The sequence below is a fragment of the Cheilinus undulatus genome, linkage group 7, assembly GCF_018320785.1.
Source record: "Cheilinus undulatus linkage group 7, ASM1832078v1, whole genome shotgun sequence".
Classification (NCBI taxonomy): Eukaryota; Metazoa; Chordata; class Actinopteri; order Labriformes; family Labridae; genus Cheilinus; species Cheilinus undulatus.
The window spans coordinates 51321638-51337300 of NC_054871.1; the positions used below are offsets into that span (position 1 = coordinate 51321638).

The following is a 15663-nucleotide window of genomic DNA, read 5'->3' on the forward strand; positions in this document are numbered from 1 at the left end:
AAAAATGTTCTGATCACATTTCTGCATAGCTGCGTCCTCTAACCTCTCACAGCCACCATTGTTGACAGACGTTTTAACTAAACCATGGCATGGAATCTGGACAATCCATCGCTTTGCAACGTTAGATGAACCGTGCAAAAAACACACTGGATTAGCCAGACTGTCATCAGGCGAATCCATCTTGAAAAGCTCAAATCCAGAATCCAAAATATTGGGAACTACTCGACGTCATTTGAGGAGAATGAGGTGGTAGCTGCGGGTTGGATAAGTTGTACTGTGAGCCAATAAATGGCAGCAGCCATGTTAGTATTAGCTCAAATGTAGCTGTAGGATGGTGGTAGTCTTATCAGAACTGAGCCTCATTTCTTCGCTAAAACTGGAGCAAAGAACGGCACTGAAAGCTTTTCATGACAGATTCTTTTTTTGCTTTTCTGCTGACCAACTTCATATGAGACTGTTAAGAGTGGGGTTGATCTGTACTACAAGCCAGTGTATACAATAAATACCGCGTATTTTATGCCTTTTCCTTCCTGTATGGCCGAATATCTCTGTGTTCAGAGATAAAAAAGATGTCTGACAGTGTCTGCCCAGGCTTTGGTATTTGAAAACTATTCAGTGATCAATAGTTAGTGATTGTTTGCTGCAGTAGTGATGAAGTAGAGATGGAGATGTGTGATTTTGAAGATTTGCAGGTTTCTGGAGTCTTTAAGTCATATCCCTTAAGTATCCTCAAACAGCTGATTTATGTGTCTGTGAAGGAGAGCAATCAAGCTAAATAATATTTTCAAAATAAACTCTCAGGTGTCTGAGGGATTTCTATGATTCATCAGGGATTGACAATGCCTTTTAGTCATTCAGATACCAGGCGACATCCCTTTAGTCCGTGTGTCTGATATCTGAACTCTCTGTCCCTCCTCTGATCCTAACAACAGCTCATCCGTCATTTCTGTGGCTCTGGTTTGGTTTCTCTACATGCTGTGTGCAGTGAAACTGCTGCTCATAAGGATGAACTGGGGACAAGTAGAGGCTACTGGGGCTGCTTTAACAGCTTTTCTCCCTAATGTTGTCATGCACATGGTTTTGAAGGTCATTCTAGTAAGATTGAAATGAAAATTTAAGTCAACAGACTACGAGAGAGTTCATGAACGGGACCAGTCAAAGAGCTGCCTCCCTTTGTGAGTGTCAGGAGCTGTACCTCCTTCATTTTCCTCCATTTTGTTGTTGGAGAGAAGATGCAAACTTTGCACAGAAAGGAGAGGATTCGAACCAGGAACCTTCTTGCTGTGGGCAGCGCCTGCAGGGCTGTGCAGCCCATAAGTCCCATAAACGGGACCTGATAAATACTAAACCTAAACCTCATCTTCGAACAGGAGATGACAGACCTCAAGAACTTATTGAAGCCATGGGTGAACTAAATTTCTACTAAAGATTCTTTGAAAATTTACCTTAGAAATATTAAAGATTTCTAAAACTTTAAAAAATTCTACCAAATTTCCCAAAATTTCCAAGAAATAAGAAAAAAATCCCATACAAATTCTTAAACATTTTATAAAACTGTAATACAATTATTCAGAAATGTCCTTGAATAATCCCCAAATGTGTCAGTGAATCTTAAAATAACTAAAGATTTGGATCAAATTTTACCCAAATGTTCAATGGAAAATTCCTCAAATACTGTAGCAGAATACGGCAAATTTCACAGCAAATTTCATCTCAATTTTTTCAATTTCTAAAAAAAATTACAAATAATTTCTGCAAATTTCTTTGGAAGATGTATGGAAAACAAAGCAAATTCTTTTAAATTTCCATAAAAATTCAAAAATTTTTCAAAGTGAATTCCCTCCAAAATTTCTAGTTAAATTCCAAAATAGTTGCAAAGAAATTCCCAAAATATCCAAACATATTCCCAGATTTTTTCATGAACATTTCAAGCAAATTATCTCAACTTCCATGGAAATCTAGGACAGTTGTCTAAAAAAAGGGGCAAAAAAAGGCAGAAAAAAAAGTGGTGAAAGGGTTTAAAATGGACAAAAAATTGTTCAAGTGGCAAAAATGGGTGGGGAAAAAGTGATGACAACGGGTTGAAATCTGGCAAAATTGGTGTAAAGTGACGACAGTGCAGATGAAAAAATATTCCTAGTATTTTTTAAGGCATCTGGAAACCCCCGCTCAGAGTCTCTTGCGACCCCAACGTCGAGAACCACTGATCTAGAGGACCTCTGTCTGCAGTCTGAGCTAGCAGGAACTGGTTTCATTGAGGAAGGTCCACACAGAGCATGAAGGATCACCACTTGGTATCTGAATGGCCAATCAGATGTAAATCCCTCTTAATGCATGGTTAAAAGAGAGTCTGAGTTTTGTTTGAATGTTTCTTACTTTATAAAAGGGAGGGAAAGTTGTAATTTTTTTTGTTTTTTTGCACATTTTGGAAAAACGTCAACCTCCTATAAGCTGAAATCCTGGTTTGGTCTCATCTTCCTCCTGTTTTCATCAGTTAAACTCAAACCAAAGAAAGAAGTATAGCCTGGTGGTTCCATGAGGTAAACAGTAGTCAGACAGTGAAGTCCAGCGGTGGGTCAAAAAGAAGGCTGGGGTTTTTTTTTTTCTGGTAGGGATCTTATAAATAAGGGACGGACATGAAGCCCACTGACCTTTGACTCTGACCAGGTCAAAGGGAGACGGACGTCTGTGCATGATTTGAAGAAAATCCCTCTTAGTGTTGATGAGCTATCATATTCACTGGTTATGAACACAAGGCCTCTGTCGTCAGCATGGAGGCGTAAAACCCTCACATTAGTGTCTTATTTCCTCTTCCTGGACTGATGAAGGTGCTCGTCGTCTTGCCTGAATGCAAAAACAATGCAACATACACTTGTTTTTAAACCACAAACATCTTGTCTGTTTATCCCTGCCAGTGTAAATGGATCATCAACACTACATTTGTGTGTGGATGTTAAACAGTGGAGGTCCATTTTAACGCTCTATTTATTTTATTTCTGAATGACTTGTTGGGTTTTAAATGTTTTTGTGGGTTTGAGTAAAAGTGAACGGTCAGATGTTGGTACCGTTGGTGGTTGTGGGTTTAAATGTTGATTGTTTCTACATGTCTGATCTGTTTTTTTTTTTATTAAACTATGTTCTCTGTATGTTTGTGCTTTGTCGTCTTCTTCCTGGTTTCAATTTTTCCAAAGGAGGAAAGTAAAATATGTCTGAGTTTTCATAATACACTGTGATACTGGTAAGGCAGTCAGACTGAATATTTTTCCTCTGTTTTCAGACACACGGCTGATTTACAGGAGCCTCAACAATTAGATCCAAACTTTGAAAATTAAACAGTAAAATGGTCCATTTATAGATGTCTGTGTTAAAGATGGAGAGCTTGATTTCCTTCATCAGTTTCATTTCCTAAACTTTAAATCCTATCCCAGATTGAGCTCAGTTTGGACATGCTAATGATCAGTCTCCACTTACACCAAAGTCAGCTATGGTGTTCCTCAGGGTTCTGTGCTTGGACCGGTTCTTAATCATGCTGCTATTGGCCTAGACTGCTGGGGGGTCATGGCACACTGAGCTTCTCTCTCTTCATCTCTGTGTGCATTCAGATCAAATTACTACATGTTACATGCTGTGAGTCTTTATGTTCTAGTTCTGTCGCCGCTGTCTCTGTGGCTTCTTTCTGGCCGCATAGATTCATCTGGATCCTTGGTATGCTGGTGATATTATTATTATTTTGAATTGCATTATTATTACCTTTATATGTGTCTTTTTCTTCACTGTCAGTATTTTTGCTAATGCTTGTATTACAGTGATCATTGTTTCATCTTTGAACATCATTCTTGCTGCTGTAATCGTTAACTAACAGCACTAAGAGCTACTACTACTTCACTGCTTTATTTATTATTAATAGTTCTCTCTATTTGGTGTTTTGTTGTTTCTCTTGTCCTTCTCCTCTTCCAGCTTTCTGCCCCCCTTTCCCTCCTTCCCTTCCCTTTCCAATCTCAGCACAGCTTCAGCAGGGAGCTGTTCAACATGAGTCTGCGCAGCAGTCCTTGGGAACGTTTATGTCGCCACTATAACGGCAACTATGAATACAGCTAGGGCTGAGCTCTTGGGGATTAAAGCTGGTCTTTATTATAATAGGGTATAGTCTTTATTATAATATTAAGGATTAACACTGGTCTATTATAGGCCACATCAGAAAGTGCGGGCTAGACCTGCCCTCTTTATAAAGTGTCTTGAGATAGCCTCAGTTATGAATTGGCGCTATTCAATGATTGATTGATTGATGATTTATTGATTATCTTAATAATGAGCAACAACTTTGATTTTTAGACTTCTTTGTCTGATTTGATATTTTGATAAATTGTTATTTTAATGCCCCTACAGAAAAAAGCATCAAGTCTCCCCTCATGACAAATATATGAAAAAGGCTGACATCTTCGAAGCGGTGACTCCAGAATGAATGCCTAATGTCATAAATGCAGTTTTTTTTTTCTATGATGGCTGGGGATCAGAAATCGTGGTTTTAATGGGGTATTTTTGGTCACCAACAGCCTGAGGGTTTATAAAAAGTCTACAGACATGTTTTGGGTTCTGATATTAAAATTTGAAACTTTTATTGGAAAAAAATATGTTCTCCACAATTTATGTTGCTAGCATTTATACAGACAAAATAATAATGATAAACAAGACCAAAAAATGGCCTCGACACCCTCTAAGGGTTATAATATCATATATTATTTCCTGCATGAATAGCTTAGAATTCTGGGAAATGCTGTTCAAAGCGTCCCTGGGCATACAGTAGTCATACCCTGAGCTTACAGAGGGGGGCCCCATTGCATAGAAGTTAAGCAGCTGCTCATGCACACAAACAGCCACTTGCTGAATGGGACAGTCATGTTTCCAACTCTTCCTCTGGGTTATAAAGTGTAAAAAATACAAGATTGAAAGCTAGAATAATGAGTGTAGTTTGAAGCAGCGGTTCTAAAAGGGTGGGATGGACCAAAAATGGGTCATGGAGCTGCTTTAGTAGGCCTCAAATGTGTCTGAAAGAAAACCGTGGCCAAAATCCTAAGTTGACTTGTTCCATTCTTTTTATCCTGTAACTTTATTTTGCCATGTTTTGTTAATTTAGATCATTTTCTTGAACTCTTGATTTATCAGTTGTAACCCTGTTATAACAAGGATTTTCATGTCCTCTCAAGATTTCAAGAAAACAACGAAAATTATCATTATAATGGGAAACCATCAAAATAACAGTATTTAAGAAATCCCTTTGTCAGATCTTTGTAAGGTGCAGCTCCATGCTGTCATGTGCAGTAGAGCCAGGAATGGGGCCGTTTTTCCTACAAAGCCATCTTCAGCTGTGTCTGTCAGACCATCTCTGCCACAGGTCTGCACGACTTCAGGGCTCCTCAAAGGTCAAATTTAAGAGCTTTTAAGGCCTGAATTAAAAAAAATTAATACCATATTTTTGTGCCGCAACAAGTAAAAAGGTATGCAACAGTTTTCCGAACACCAGACCAGGGCTGAATTTTCTGATTTAATACTTTTAATGTTATAATGGAAATGGAACCGGACATTGACTTTTTTTGGTCATAAATGACAACATTTGATGATTTTTTTGGCACATTTACTGCCTCTGCTCAATCAATATTATTAAAGTGATAAATATTATATATATATGGGCCTTTTATGCTTTTATTGATAGAGGAGGACAGTGAGCCGAATCAGTGCAAACAAAAGAAAAAAAGAGGCAAAAAACAAAGATTGGATAGAGACTTGTCGTACTCAAAGTACCTCATTAAATGTAAGACCTCTTGCTGGCAAAAACGACTTCTTATGGCCTTTTTAAGGATTTTATTCCACCTTGTTTGAAGTGATAACTGCTCATTTTTGTTTATCATCGTTGTGTGAAAGCAGAGCTGATTATCTAATGATGGTAATTTCTCAGGATCTCTCAAAAACACTTATTTACTGGCCATCATGGAAATTCATATTTTAACCTGTTTTGTCTCTGCTCAGTCATTAATTTTGTTCCATCAAAGGTCCAACCTGCAGCATTTTTTATTAAATAAATGTGAAAATTAAACATTTTGGGTCTGAATTTCTTATTAAGGCCCAACCTGCTGATGAACACTAGAATCAGGGATAAATGGGTCTGAGGCTTTCTGACACAACTCCAACATAACCAGAAAAATCACCCACACTGATTTTCACAGACTTTTTTAATGTAAAAATACATCATTGCTAAAAATCCATGGTTAGTTTTAGACGAGCATCAACAGTTCACAAGCCACTCCACCTACAAAATGAATATTAGTCTAAAAAAGTAATAAATATAAAACCATGTTGATAAAAATGTAAAAAAAAAAAAAAGTCTTGTACCTGACTATAAAAATTTAGAATTTTTTCTCTTAATACTTAAAAAAACCTGAAATAGAAATCTCAGGAACGTTCAATAATCTCAAGCATGAAAGTAACAGAACACAGGCTCCTCTTCAGCAAGGCGTCGCCTCCGTACAAAGTGCCACAAAAACGAGAAACACTAAACTACGGAGGCCCTGAAAGGACATGGACTGAAAATATTTTAAAACCAGTTCCCGATAAGCACAGAATCAGTTTTTTTTCCCGCAAACTAGAAAGTAAAGACACACAAAACATTAGCAGACTGCTGAGCTCACTTACGGTGGCTCTGAATGTCAACTGCAAAAACATTTCAAACATTCTACAAAAGAAAAAACAAAACAAAAAAACCCAGGGATAAAATTTACATTTAACAATATGCAAAAAACATTCAATGAGATCCAAATATAAAGAAAAAAAAAAGAAATATACAGAAAAAATGTAAAAACCATTTAACAAACAGAACATTTAACGGAACACAAAAACAATTCCTGTAAAACAACAAAATTTAGCAGAACACAAAAACTTTCCATTAAGCAGAAAAACATTTCCTAAGTTAAAAGAATATATATATTATACAACAGAAAAATATTTCATGAAATGCAAAAAAAAAATGCGGAAACAAAAAATAAGCAAATGAAAAAAAAAAACATTTAAATGCAAAAGTATTAAAATGCAGATAAAAATGAAACCTTAAAAGCGTTTATCAAGAAAAAAAAAATAGAAAAATTCAAAGAAACATGAATACATTTAAAGAAACATTTAAATGTAATGAAAAACTCAAAAAGCATTGCATGATTTTTTTTCAATCCATGCAAACCAAAATTATTTCATTACATGCAAAAATAACATTTTGTGTTACACAAATCAAACATTTTTCATTAACACACAAAAAATATAAAGCCAAAATCTATGGTACAAACAGTTTGATCAAAAATACCTTAATGAGACAAAACTTTTTGCATTTCACAAATATATTTTGTGTTACATAAGATGTTTTATTCTTACAGCATTTTTTGTTTTACTGAATATGTTTGGGTTTTATTAAAATATAAAATTCAAAGTGTAGAGAAATGTTTTTGCAGTCGATCTTCAGGATAAGAACAGAATAGCAGAAATTTTCTGATGCACTCAAAGAATCTTTGTGGTAAGCTTCCCCAATGTGTCAGTAACCTTTTTTAAAAATTGATTTTTCTCCCCATGTCCCTTCAGAGCTCCCTTAAAAACAAATAAACCCCCTTTAAATGAGAAATAAACTAAAAATAATTCTGTTTGTTCGTTCTGCATAGACGAGCGTCCTGTAATACTGAGGAGCTCAAATGTAAACGTGGATGTGAAACCAGCTCCAACAGAGACATCTCTAATAAAACCTGACACAGCGACACACGTTCACTTTGGTGTTTAAAGATGAAAATACATCACTGGAAGCTAGGACTGGGCAATATCACAGGATTTTAAAATGTAGATACATTTCAGAGAAGGTCATGGACGAGACTACTGAGTTCATGTTCAGGTGTACAGCTCTGTCAAAGTTTTACAGTAAGAGTTAGGATCATTGGCCACAAAATAACTGATAATAGAGCTGAAATGGAGAATTATCACTTTATTTATTTAATTTAGGTGCATTTTTAGTCAAATCAAATGATACTGATAAACGTGTTTGATGGCACGGAAACAAAAATAGAAGTCTTAGACACTCAAGACTGAAATCATTTATCGTTTTAAATCAGGAATTACTGAGGCAGACTCCTCCACCTTTTAATCCACCTTTTTGTGTTCGTTCTTCTTAGCATGTGGCTCAAGCTTTGAGGGAAGGCTGCATGATCCTTTAGACTGCAGTACAGCATTGTTGCTCTAACCCTAACCCTAACCCTTTGGTTTGGTTCGCATTCACACTGCTATTGGCCAAACGGACCAAACCGTCTGAACACCTACAACCTCTGCCCGTTAGGGGCGCTGTCGTCACAAACGGCAACCAAGAAGAAAAGATGGTGTAGAAGAAGATGAAATTGGAAATCTGTCTCCTTCCATTGGTCTTTTTTTCCACATAAACAATGAAAAACACCTATTTATACTATCTTAGGGTTTCTAGTTTTGCATTGGGGCATTACAAGCAGTCAGCAAGGCAGTGAGCTGTCCAGCATGTCATTCTTTACATGAGACGAATAAATCTGCATCGACTACGATGTGTTGCTATGGCTACACAGACGCCAAGCGAGGTAAAGGCATGTATGAGTGTATTAAATCACATTTAAACCCATATATCATTACACTTATGCAACTCCCTGCCTTTGGTCCCCAAGTCGGTCCACTTTGCTTTCACACCTCAGACGAATGAGCGGAACCCCTGTTTCAAGCGGACCAGAGTCTACTTGTTTGGTCCACACCAGAGTTCATGTGAGCTTCCACTCCACTCCAAACGAACCGGACTATCTGAAAAAACAGACCAGAGTTTGTTTAAAGCGGACCAAACTGCTCTGGTGTGAATGCGCCCTAAAACTAAGGGTGTACTCACACTAGGCCATCCGTACCGTGCCTGGGCCCGGTTCAGCCTAAAGTCTGGTACGTTTGGCCAGTGTGAGTGCAATCATTCCGTGCTTCGGCACGGCATGCTTCGCAGCCCCGGCACGGATGGACAAGGCGGGCCTAGGCACGGCACGAATGTAAATGAAAGAGCACAAGAGCGGGAATGTGACGTAGCGTGAAGTAACAGCGAGAGGACCCGCCTCAGAGAGCCCACCAGGCAGCAGCTGCATGCTAGAGACAGCAGGATCCTAGTCCAGTCCACATTTCTGACCAGTTTCTGGCAAAGTCAGGCTTTAATGACTGTGAGAGGATTTTTGGTTTGTGAAATAAAGTTTCTTCCCTTGTTTTAGTCACAAACAGCAGCTCACAGGATAACAAACACCTTCATCCTCCGTGCGTAGAGTGCTAAATACGCGGACAAGTGTGTGCCGGGTTAATCACACAGCTGATTTAACCTCTCTTATTATAAAATTATAATGCCAAACTATCATTCACTGAAATAACTTACCTCTAATTCTATTTCATGTCACCAAGAAGTGAAACTGTTGTCTTGATCACTGAATTTTGGACGGAACACCGCTTATTAATTCTGAGGCGTTTTCACTTCCAGCTCTCATCAGATGGTTAAAACTGTTCTCGTCACCGTTAAAAAAATCTTTTATCTGATTATTTAATCCTGCTCTGGACACAGGCTGTCCTGTGACATGAGAGCTTGTTTGGTGCAGCGCTGAAAGGCATCCAAACAAAGAGAAAAGGCTCAGCTCATGGCACGTAAAAGAATTCCACTGGGATTCAGATAGTATATTGACACGCAGAAGAGCGGCTGTAGGGGCTCATACGAGTTAAAAAGTCCGGGTTTCATCCAGCAGAAGTGCTTGGAACTCTGATCAGGCTCCAGATTATATGCTGTGAGCGATAATTCTCCTCTATGAACTGCTTTTTCGGCCTCTCTCCTCACCATAGTTAATGCTACTGATCCCAGGTCAGCTGGAATAACTCCGGTGTCAGATCAGATATCGTATATATCTGTTGCTATTTTACAGCCTAAAAAACAACATTTACATATACTGAGTAATCAACATGTACAAATTCATCAACGGTGGATACTTCATGTGATGACGTATCTGTGCCCAGGTCTGGATGCGTTGAGCAGTGTGAGTGCGGGCCAAAGGGGGGACAGGTGAGGGGGTCAAATGGGCTTCAGCCTGGTTAGAATACGGCAAGGTACAGATGGCCTAATGTGAGTACACCCTAAAAGGATAAAAAGGACTAAAATGTGACTAAAACTAAAAGACAGTCCATCTTGAGACTAAAACTAAGACTAAAATTAAAAATAGCTGCCACAATTAACACTGGTACCTGCAGAAGGCTGACAAAGAAGCAGGACTACCGGATATGCTGTTTTTGCACCCTAACAACTTTTTGTGTCGCAAATGCATTGACTGGTAAAACATACCAAACTGAGCTGAACCTACCAGGACTGCAGAGTGGAAATGCTCTTGCTGCCACTAATCATTAATAGAGCTATGATTACTATAAAGCACATGGTAAAAAACAACTTCCATAAATGAAAATGAAAGATATTTTTGTACAATTAGACATCATGCAGAAGTAAACCTCCATTTTATGATGATGAAAATGAAAAACTGCCCAGTATTTGAAGTTCAGGACTTCTGTTTTTGTTGCTATGGTGTCAACAAGGTTTAAATATGGTTTGATTACCCACGCCGATGAAATCAGCAGGGAGTTATGTAAAGGGTTCTGTATCTTTGTTTGTTTGTATGTGTACAAGATAACTCGAGAACTCAAAGTCGGATCTTCACCAAACTTTCCAGGATTGTTGGGATAGTGACAGGGGAGAATTGATTAGATTTTGGGGATGATCCGCGCACCCGTTCGGTTTTTCTCGGACTTTGAAATTTTGAACACCATTGTAATCAATGGGAGCAGATTAAAACTACTGATGTGATTTTTGGTCCATATCGCCCAGCCCTTCAGTAAGTCACAAACTTTTTACAGTGTGCATGAAAAACATAAAGAAACGAACTGAAACGACAGTTAATGAGCGTGTCAGTGCATCTCTGTGCTTTAAAGGCATCTAAAGTTACATTCCCTGTAAACAGCAAACCAGAAAAGGCAGAAAAATACGGACTGTGCCTTTAAATGAACCTTTACACCATCCTCCCTCATCACAAACATACACACTGATGATTCCAGCTGTCTGTTACATTGTCCCAACATTTTACACAGTCAGGAAATGTCATATAAATACTCCCTCATGTACAGTATCAAAACACAAGTATTCAAAACGAAAACACGGACCCACAATCCCTCTGGAGGGTTTGTTACCATGGCAGCAGCAGGGGAGGTGGAGTGACGGCAGACCGAGGCACTGCTCCCATCAGGTTCTGCTAAAATACTCCATAAATAAACTTTAAAATACAGTTTTTGTGTTTGTCAGAGTGAAAATAATAACATCCAGTGTGTCTGTCATACGACCACCTTCCCCTTGATGTCCATCTTCGTGGTCTCGCTCGCTTTGTTGGTCTGCTCCTCTGTCAGCGTGATGTACGAGTACACAAGGCTGCCTGCAATACTACAATGAAAAACCCAACAGAAGAATGTTAGAGTACAAAATCACACAATCGATAAATGTTAGAGCACAAAAAACCCAACAGACTAAGATTGTTGGTACCATGCATTATAAAAAATAATACAATGTCCATGATTTTACCAAATGATTTTATCAGCAAATACCAACAAGCACAGTCTGAACAGCAAAACTACTTTTTTGGCATTTAAAAATACAACCTCATTTAAATTCTAAGTGTCTTTGTGTTTTTCTTTAATGCTGTGAAAATAGACATCGATTTGAGTTGGACCAGATTTACATTTAAATAAATTTAGACCCTGCAAGAGACAACAGAGTGAGAGAACGGGGTACTCTTCAGTGAGCTGAGTAGTAAAGGCAATTATAAACTTCCCCTTTCTCTGCTCTATCTGCACACTGGCCTAGATGGTTGCTGTGGTTGTTGCTGTGTATTTTTGTTAATTTTAATGATTTCTCATTAGAGAAATATAAAAAAGGCAACATAGTCTCTGCTTCGTACTTCTTGTGGCAGATTTGCAGACCAACTATGTAGAAGTGGGCGGTAAACCAGTATTAATACCGTCACCGGTGAAATTTTTGCCACAGAATGGATTTCTGCAACACCGCCATCACCAGTTTAAATGCCGACGTTGTGCTGTGATGCACGCACAAGGAATTTCTGCTCCTAAGCTGGCGGAGTGAGTGATTTGTGACGGACAGCTCAGACTGAGTCCAGTCAATAGCACATTTAGCTCGAGCATTACATGTAGCCTGGTAACTGACCGAATGTCACCCACTCTTGTCGTTGAAACTAAACACGGTTAGCTGGCAAAAACACGTGTTCTCTCCTCTCAAAGTTTGACGGCTGTACCACAACAAAGTCGGTGTGCCGTCTGTCCGCCTGCCTGGGGCTTTAACACGAGTTAAGTGCTGCTTTGGCTGGTCTCAGATTAAAAGTCTATTGAACTTTTGACTTCCTTTTCTAAGTCCACAGTGAGTCAAAGATCCAGGCTGTGATGTTAAATAAGGTCAGAAAAGCTGCTGTAAACTAGCTGCAAAACTCTCCGGTATGGCAGCTAAAGCTAAGCTAACTCAATGCTAAACACACATCTTTCGTCAAGCTCTTCACAATAAAAGTCCACTGCTGTTATTTTGCTGGTACGCTTTTATTATGAAGGCCTTCACCAGGAAATGTGTTCAGGATAGAGATGAAATGTAAACTTGGAGTGCAGTTAGAAGTAAACCTAGAGAGACTTAAAAATATATAATATTTTTTCTGTGTTCCTATGATTTGACATAAATTGAGTGTGCCATCAAAGGCTTGTTTTAAGGGGAGAAGGGGGTTAATTAAGAAGGGGGGGTTAACAATCTCTTGAATTTGGATTGAACAGCATTATCTCTTTTTAATTTTGTAATACCGCGATATAATACCGTTACCATCAAAAGCGAGAAAAATACCGTGATATGATTTTTAGGCCATATCGCCCAGGCCTACAACTGTGTGCATATCGCCATCTACTGCATCAGTCTGAAAATGCCCTCATATTCTGGATTTTACGGTAATCGTGTTGTTACATTCAGTCCCCATAATCCAGTGTGAATCCAGCCCTCTACAGTTCAGGATAATTACTGGACTGTTAGAATAATCCAACAGTTCCTTTTAAACCATATAAAGTGGAAGTCTGATCAGGATTAAAAACAGGATATCTCCTGAACTGACCTGATTTCATAACCCTTTTTGAACAACCTGGTTTAAATATTGAGCCAGACTTCAGTTTTTAATTAAATCAGATCACTTTAAAAACAATCAAACCTTTAACAAAGCGGCGGTATAAAAACTTGACAAGCTCGTTGTGTCATGCATGCTGCAGCACATCACCAGTCATAAAATTCATCACATTTCACAACATGATCAGGCAGGCAGTTTGAAAGCTTTGCAGCTGATTGGATATCAGCTCTGCTCTTCCTCTTTTCAACAGAAACTCAGTGTTCATTATTTTAGGGAGGAAAAGAAGCAGAAAAAAGAAGGCTACATGCTAACAACCAAGCAGGTGATAATGTGCAGCTCTGCAGGCATCAGATCCTCATCAGTTTATTATATGATGCTGGCACAGCAGAGACTCACACTGGAGAAACTCAAGAGAAACTCATAACAGCCCACAGTCATTTCACAAAGACCCCCTGGAGAGCAAATTACAACTACAAGCTGCCACATTGGTTTATTAACTAGATTAAAAAACAAAGTCACATCAAAGAAAGGAATCTGAACACTGCAATCATTATCCCATGTCACATGTCCCTCACAGTGGGAGATGTTCCCCCTAAAAGATTCCCAGGAATCGGGACATGACGTGAATAAGACCATGCAGAAGTTCCAGAGTACCGCTTACATGTTTACAGGGTGTGAAAGACCTCAGACAAAGCAGCGGCCTCTGAGACTGATATGACTCAAGTCAAGAACATGAGTACAAATACTACAACAAAACTCAGAGGTGTGAATCTCTCCTTCTTAAGACGAGACGAGCATCAATACAGAAGATCTTACTCCGTAATGATTCATTACAATAGAGAACAATTCACTTTGATTTAATCCAGTGCACATGGATAATAGAATCCTGATGATTGTTATGCTTTATAAAACTGAAAGAAAGGAAAGAGCAAGATCATTCTCGACCGTTGTTTGTCATGTGATCCGATGGCATGCAAATGTCAGACGGGGGCAGGAAGTGAAGAGCAGCAGTAAGGAATGAATGTTTATGTGCTGAAGTCAGTCTGTTAAAGCTCTAGGTGGACCTGCACACTGCAGTTCTCATCAGAACATCCCCACATCCATTCACTATGACCCCTAAGCTTTACGTATGTGATATAACCACAAGTTAATTGTTTTACCTGGAGATAAGGTGATCCAGATCACTAATAACCTAGTCCTGAAGACCTCCTACAACAGGTAAAGGAAGATGAGGGTAGACCAGAGTCTAGAAGAGTCTAGGACTGAGCCTCTTTAACAGCTTTTCTCCCTTGTTGTGTCATAAACATGCTTTTAATGGAAACGCCGATACACTATCAAGAAAATAAATCTGGTGAGGTAAGAGACCACACATGAGCCTGTTCTATGCAATGGCTCTTTAATATGAACCACAGGAGTTACTTCCTGTTTAAGAGGCATTTTCCTTTCTTCCATTTTTTGTTTAATCCACATTTAAAAGGAACCCTGCATGATCGGACAAGTTCATCTTGTTGGATAGATATTTGTATGTCTCAAATGTATATTAAACTTAAAAACTCACAAGATATTTGCATTTTGAATCATTTGAGTTTATAAATTCACCAGGAAACGGCGATGATCTGGTCCCGTTTGGTCCACGCTGGCGCTGTGACGTCACAGTTCCGCGGTGATCCTATGCAGTAACCTGTTTCAGACAGGCAGCCAGTGTTAGGGCTGCATCTCAGAAACGCAGCACGTCTCACGCACGGAGAATTCTAAAATTAGAGGTCTCTTCTACATTATATTTGCATCACGAGCGGTTATCTGTCCATCTACACAGGAAAATGATAAATACAGAGCCATATTTACCTTGTTGTAGCAAATATGTACGTCCACACAGGTAGAAAATGTTTGAAATCTGTTTCTTGATGAACCAGATGAAGGCCACGAGCTAAAATGTATCTGTTTAATAAAACTGTTCTCCGAACTTCTCTTCTTTTTGAGGCTTTCTGTTTCCACATGGTTCAGGTAAAGATAAACACAATACGAAGGACTTCCGGTTTGCGCCTTTCAAAGTAAAGGTCCGCTTTAGCATTTCTTTGAAGAAACTCTGTTCTATGTCCATAATACTTTTATTTTGAAAAGCTCCTGGCACGCTTCCACTATACACTCAATGTAGTTACTTGACGGAGGTTTACTGAGGTAAAACTTTGTAGGAATGACAGAGCTTTGACAGCAGGGAGACAAAGCTAGCACGCAGCAAACTCATGGCAGAAACAGCTGCAAGCAGAAAAAAACATCTGAAAAACTGCTTAGCAACGGACAGGAGCGCTGTGGAACTGTGACGTCATACTCCGTGACGCGGATGAAAACATGGCGGTCTCCCAGTGATTTTATGAGCTGAAATGTACTCAAAATCCAGATATGCGGGATATTT

At 38.9% G+C, this 15663-nt stretch overlaps 1 protein-coding gene across 1 annotated transcript in view; it reads right to left on the reverse strand.

Moving 5' to 3' along the window:
* Nucleotides 1–8872: 8872 nt before the first annotated feature.
* LOC121512659 (UDP-N-acetylglucosamine/UDP-glucose/GDP-mannose transporter-like) overlaps nt 8873–15663 on the reverse strand; it is a 32870-nt gene continuing 26079 nt past the window's right edge. Inside the window, exon 12 of the mRNA XM_041792038.1 lies at nt 8873–11527. Within this exon, the coding sequence (XP_041647972.1) occupies nt 11422–11527 (106 nt within the window). The 3' untranslated portion in view covers nt 8873–11421. The remainder of the gene's footprint in view (nt 11528–15663) is intronic.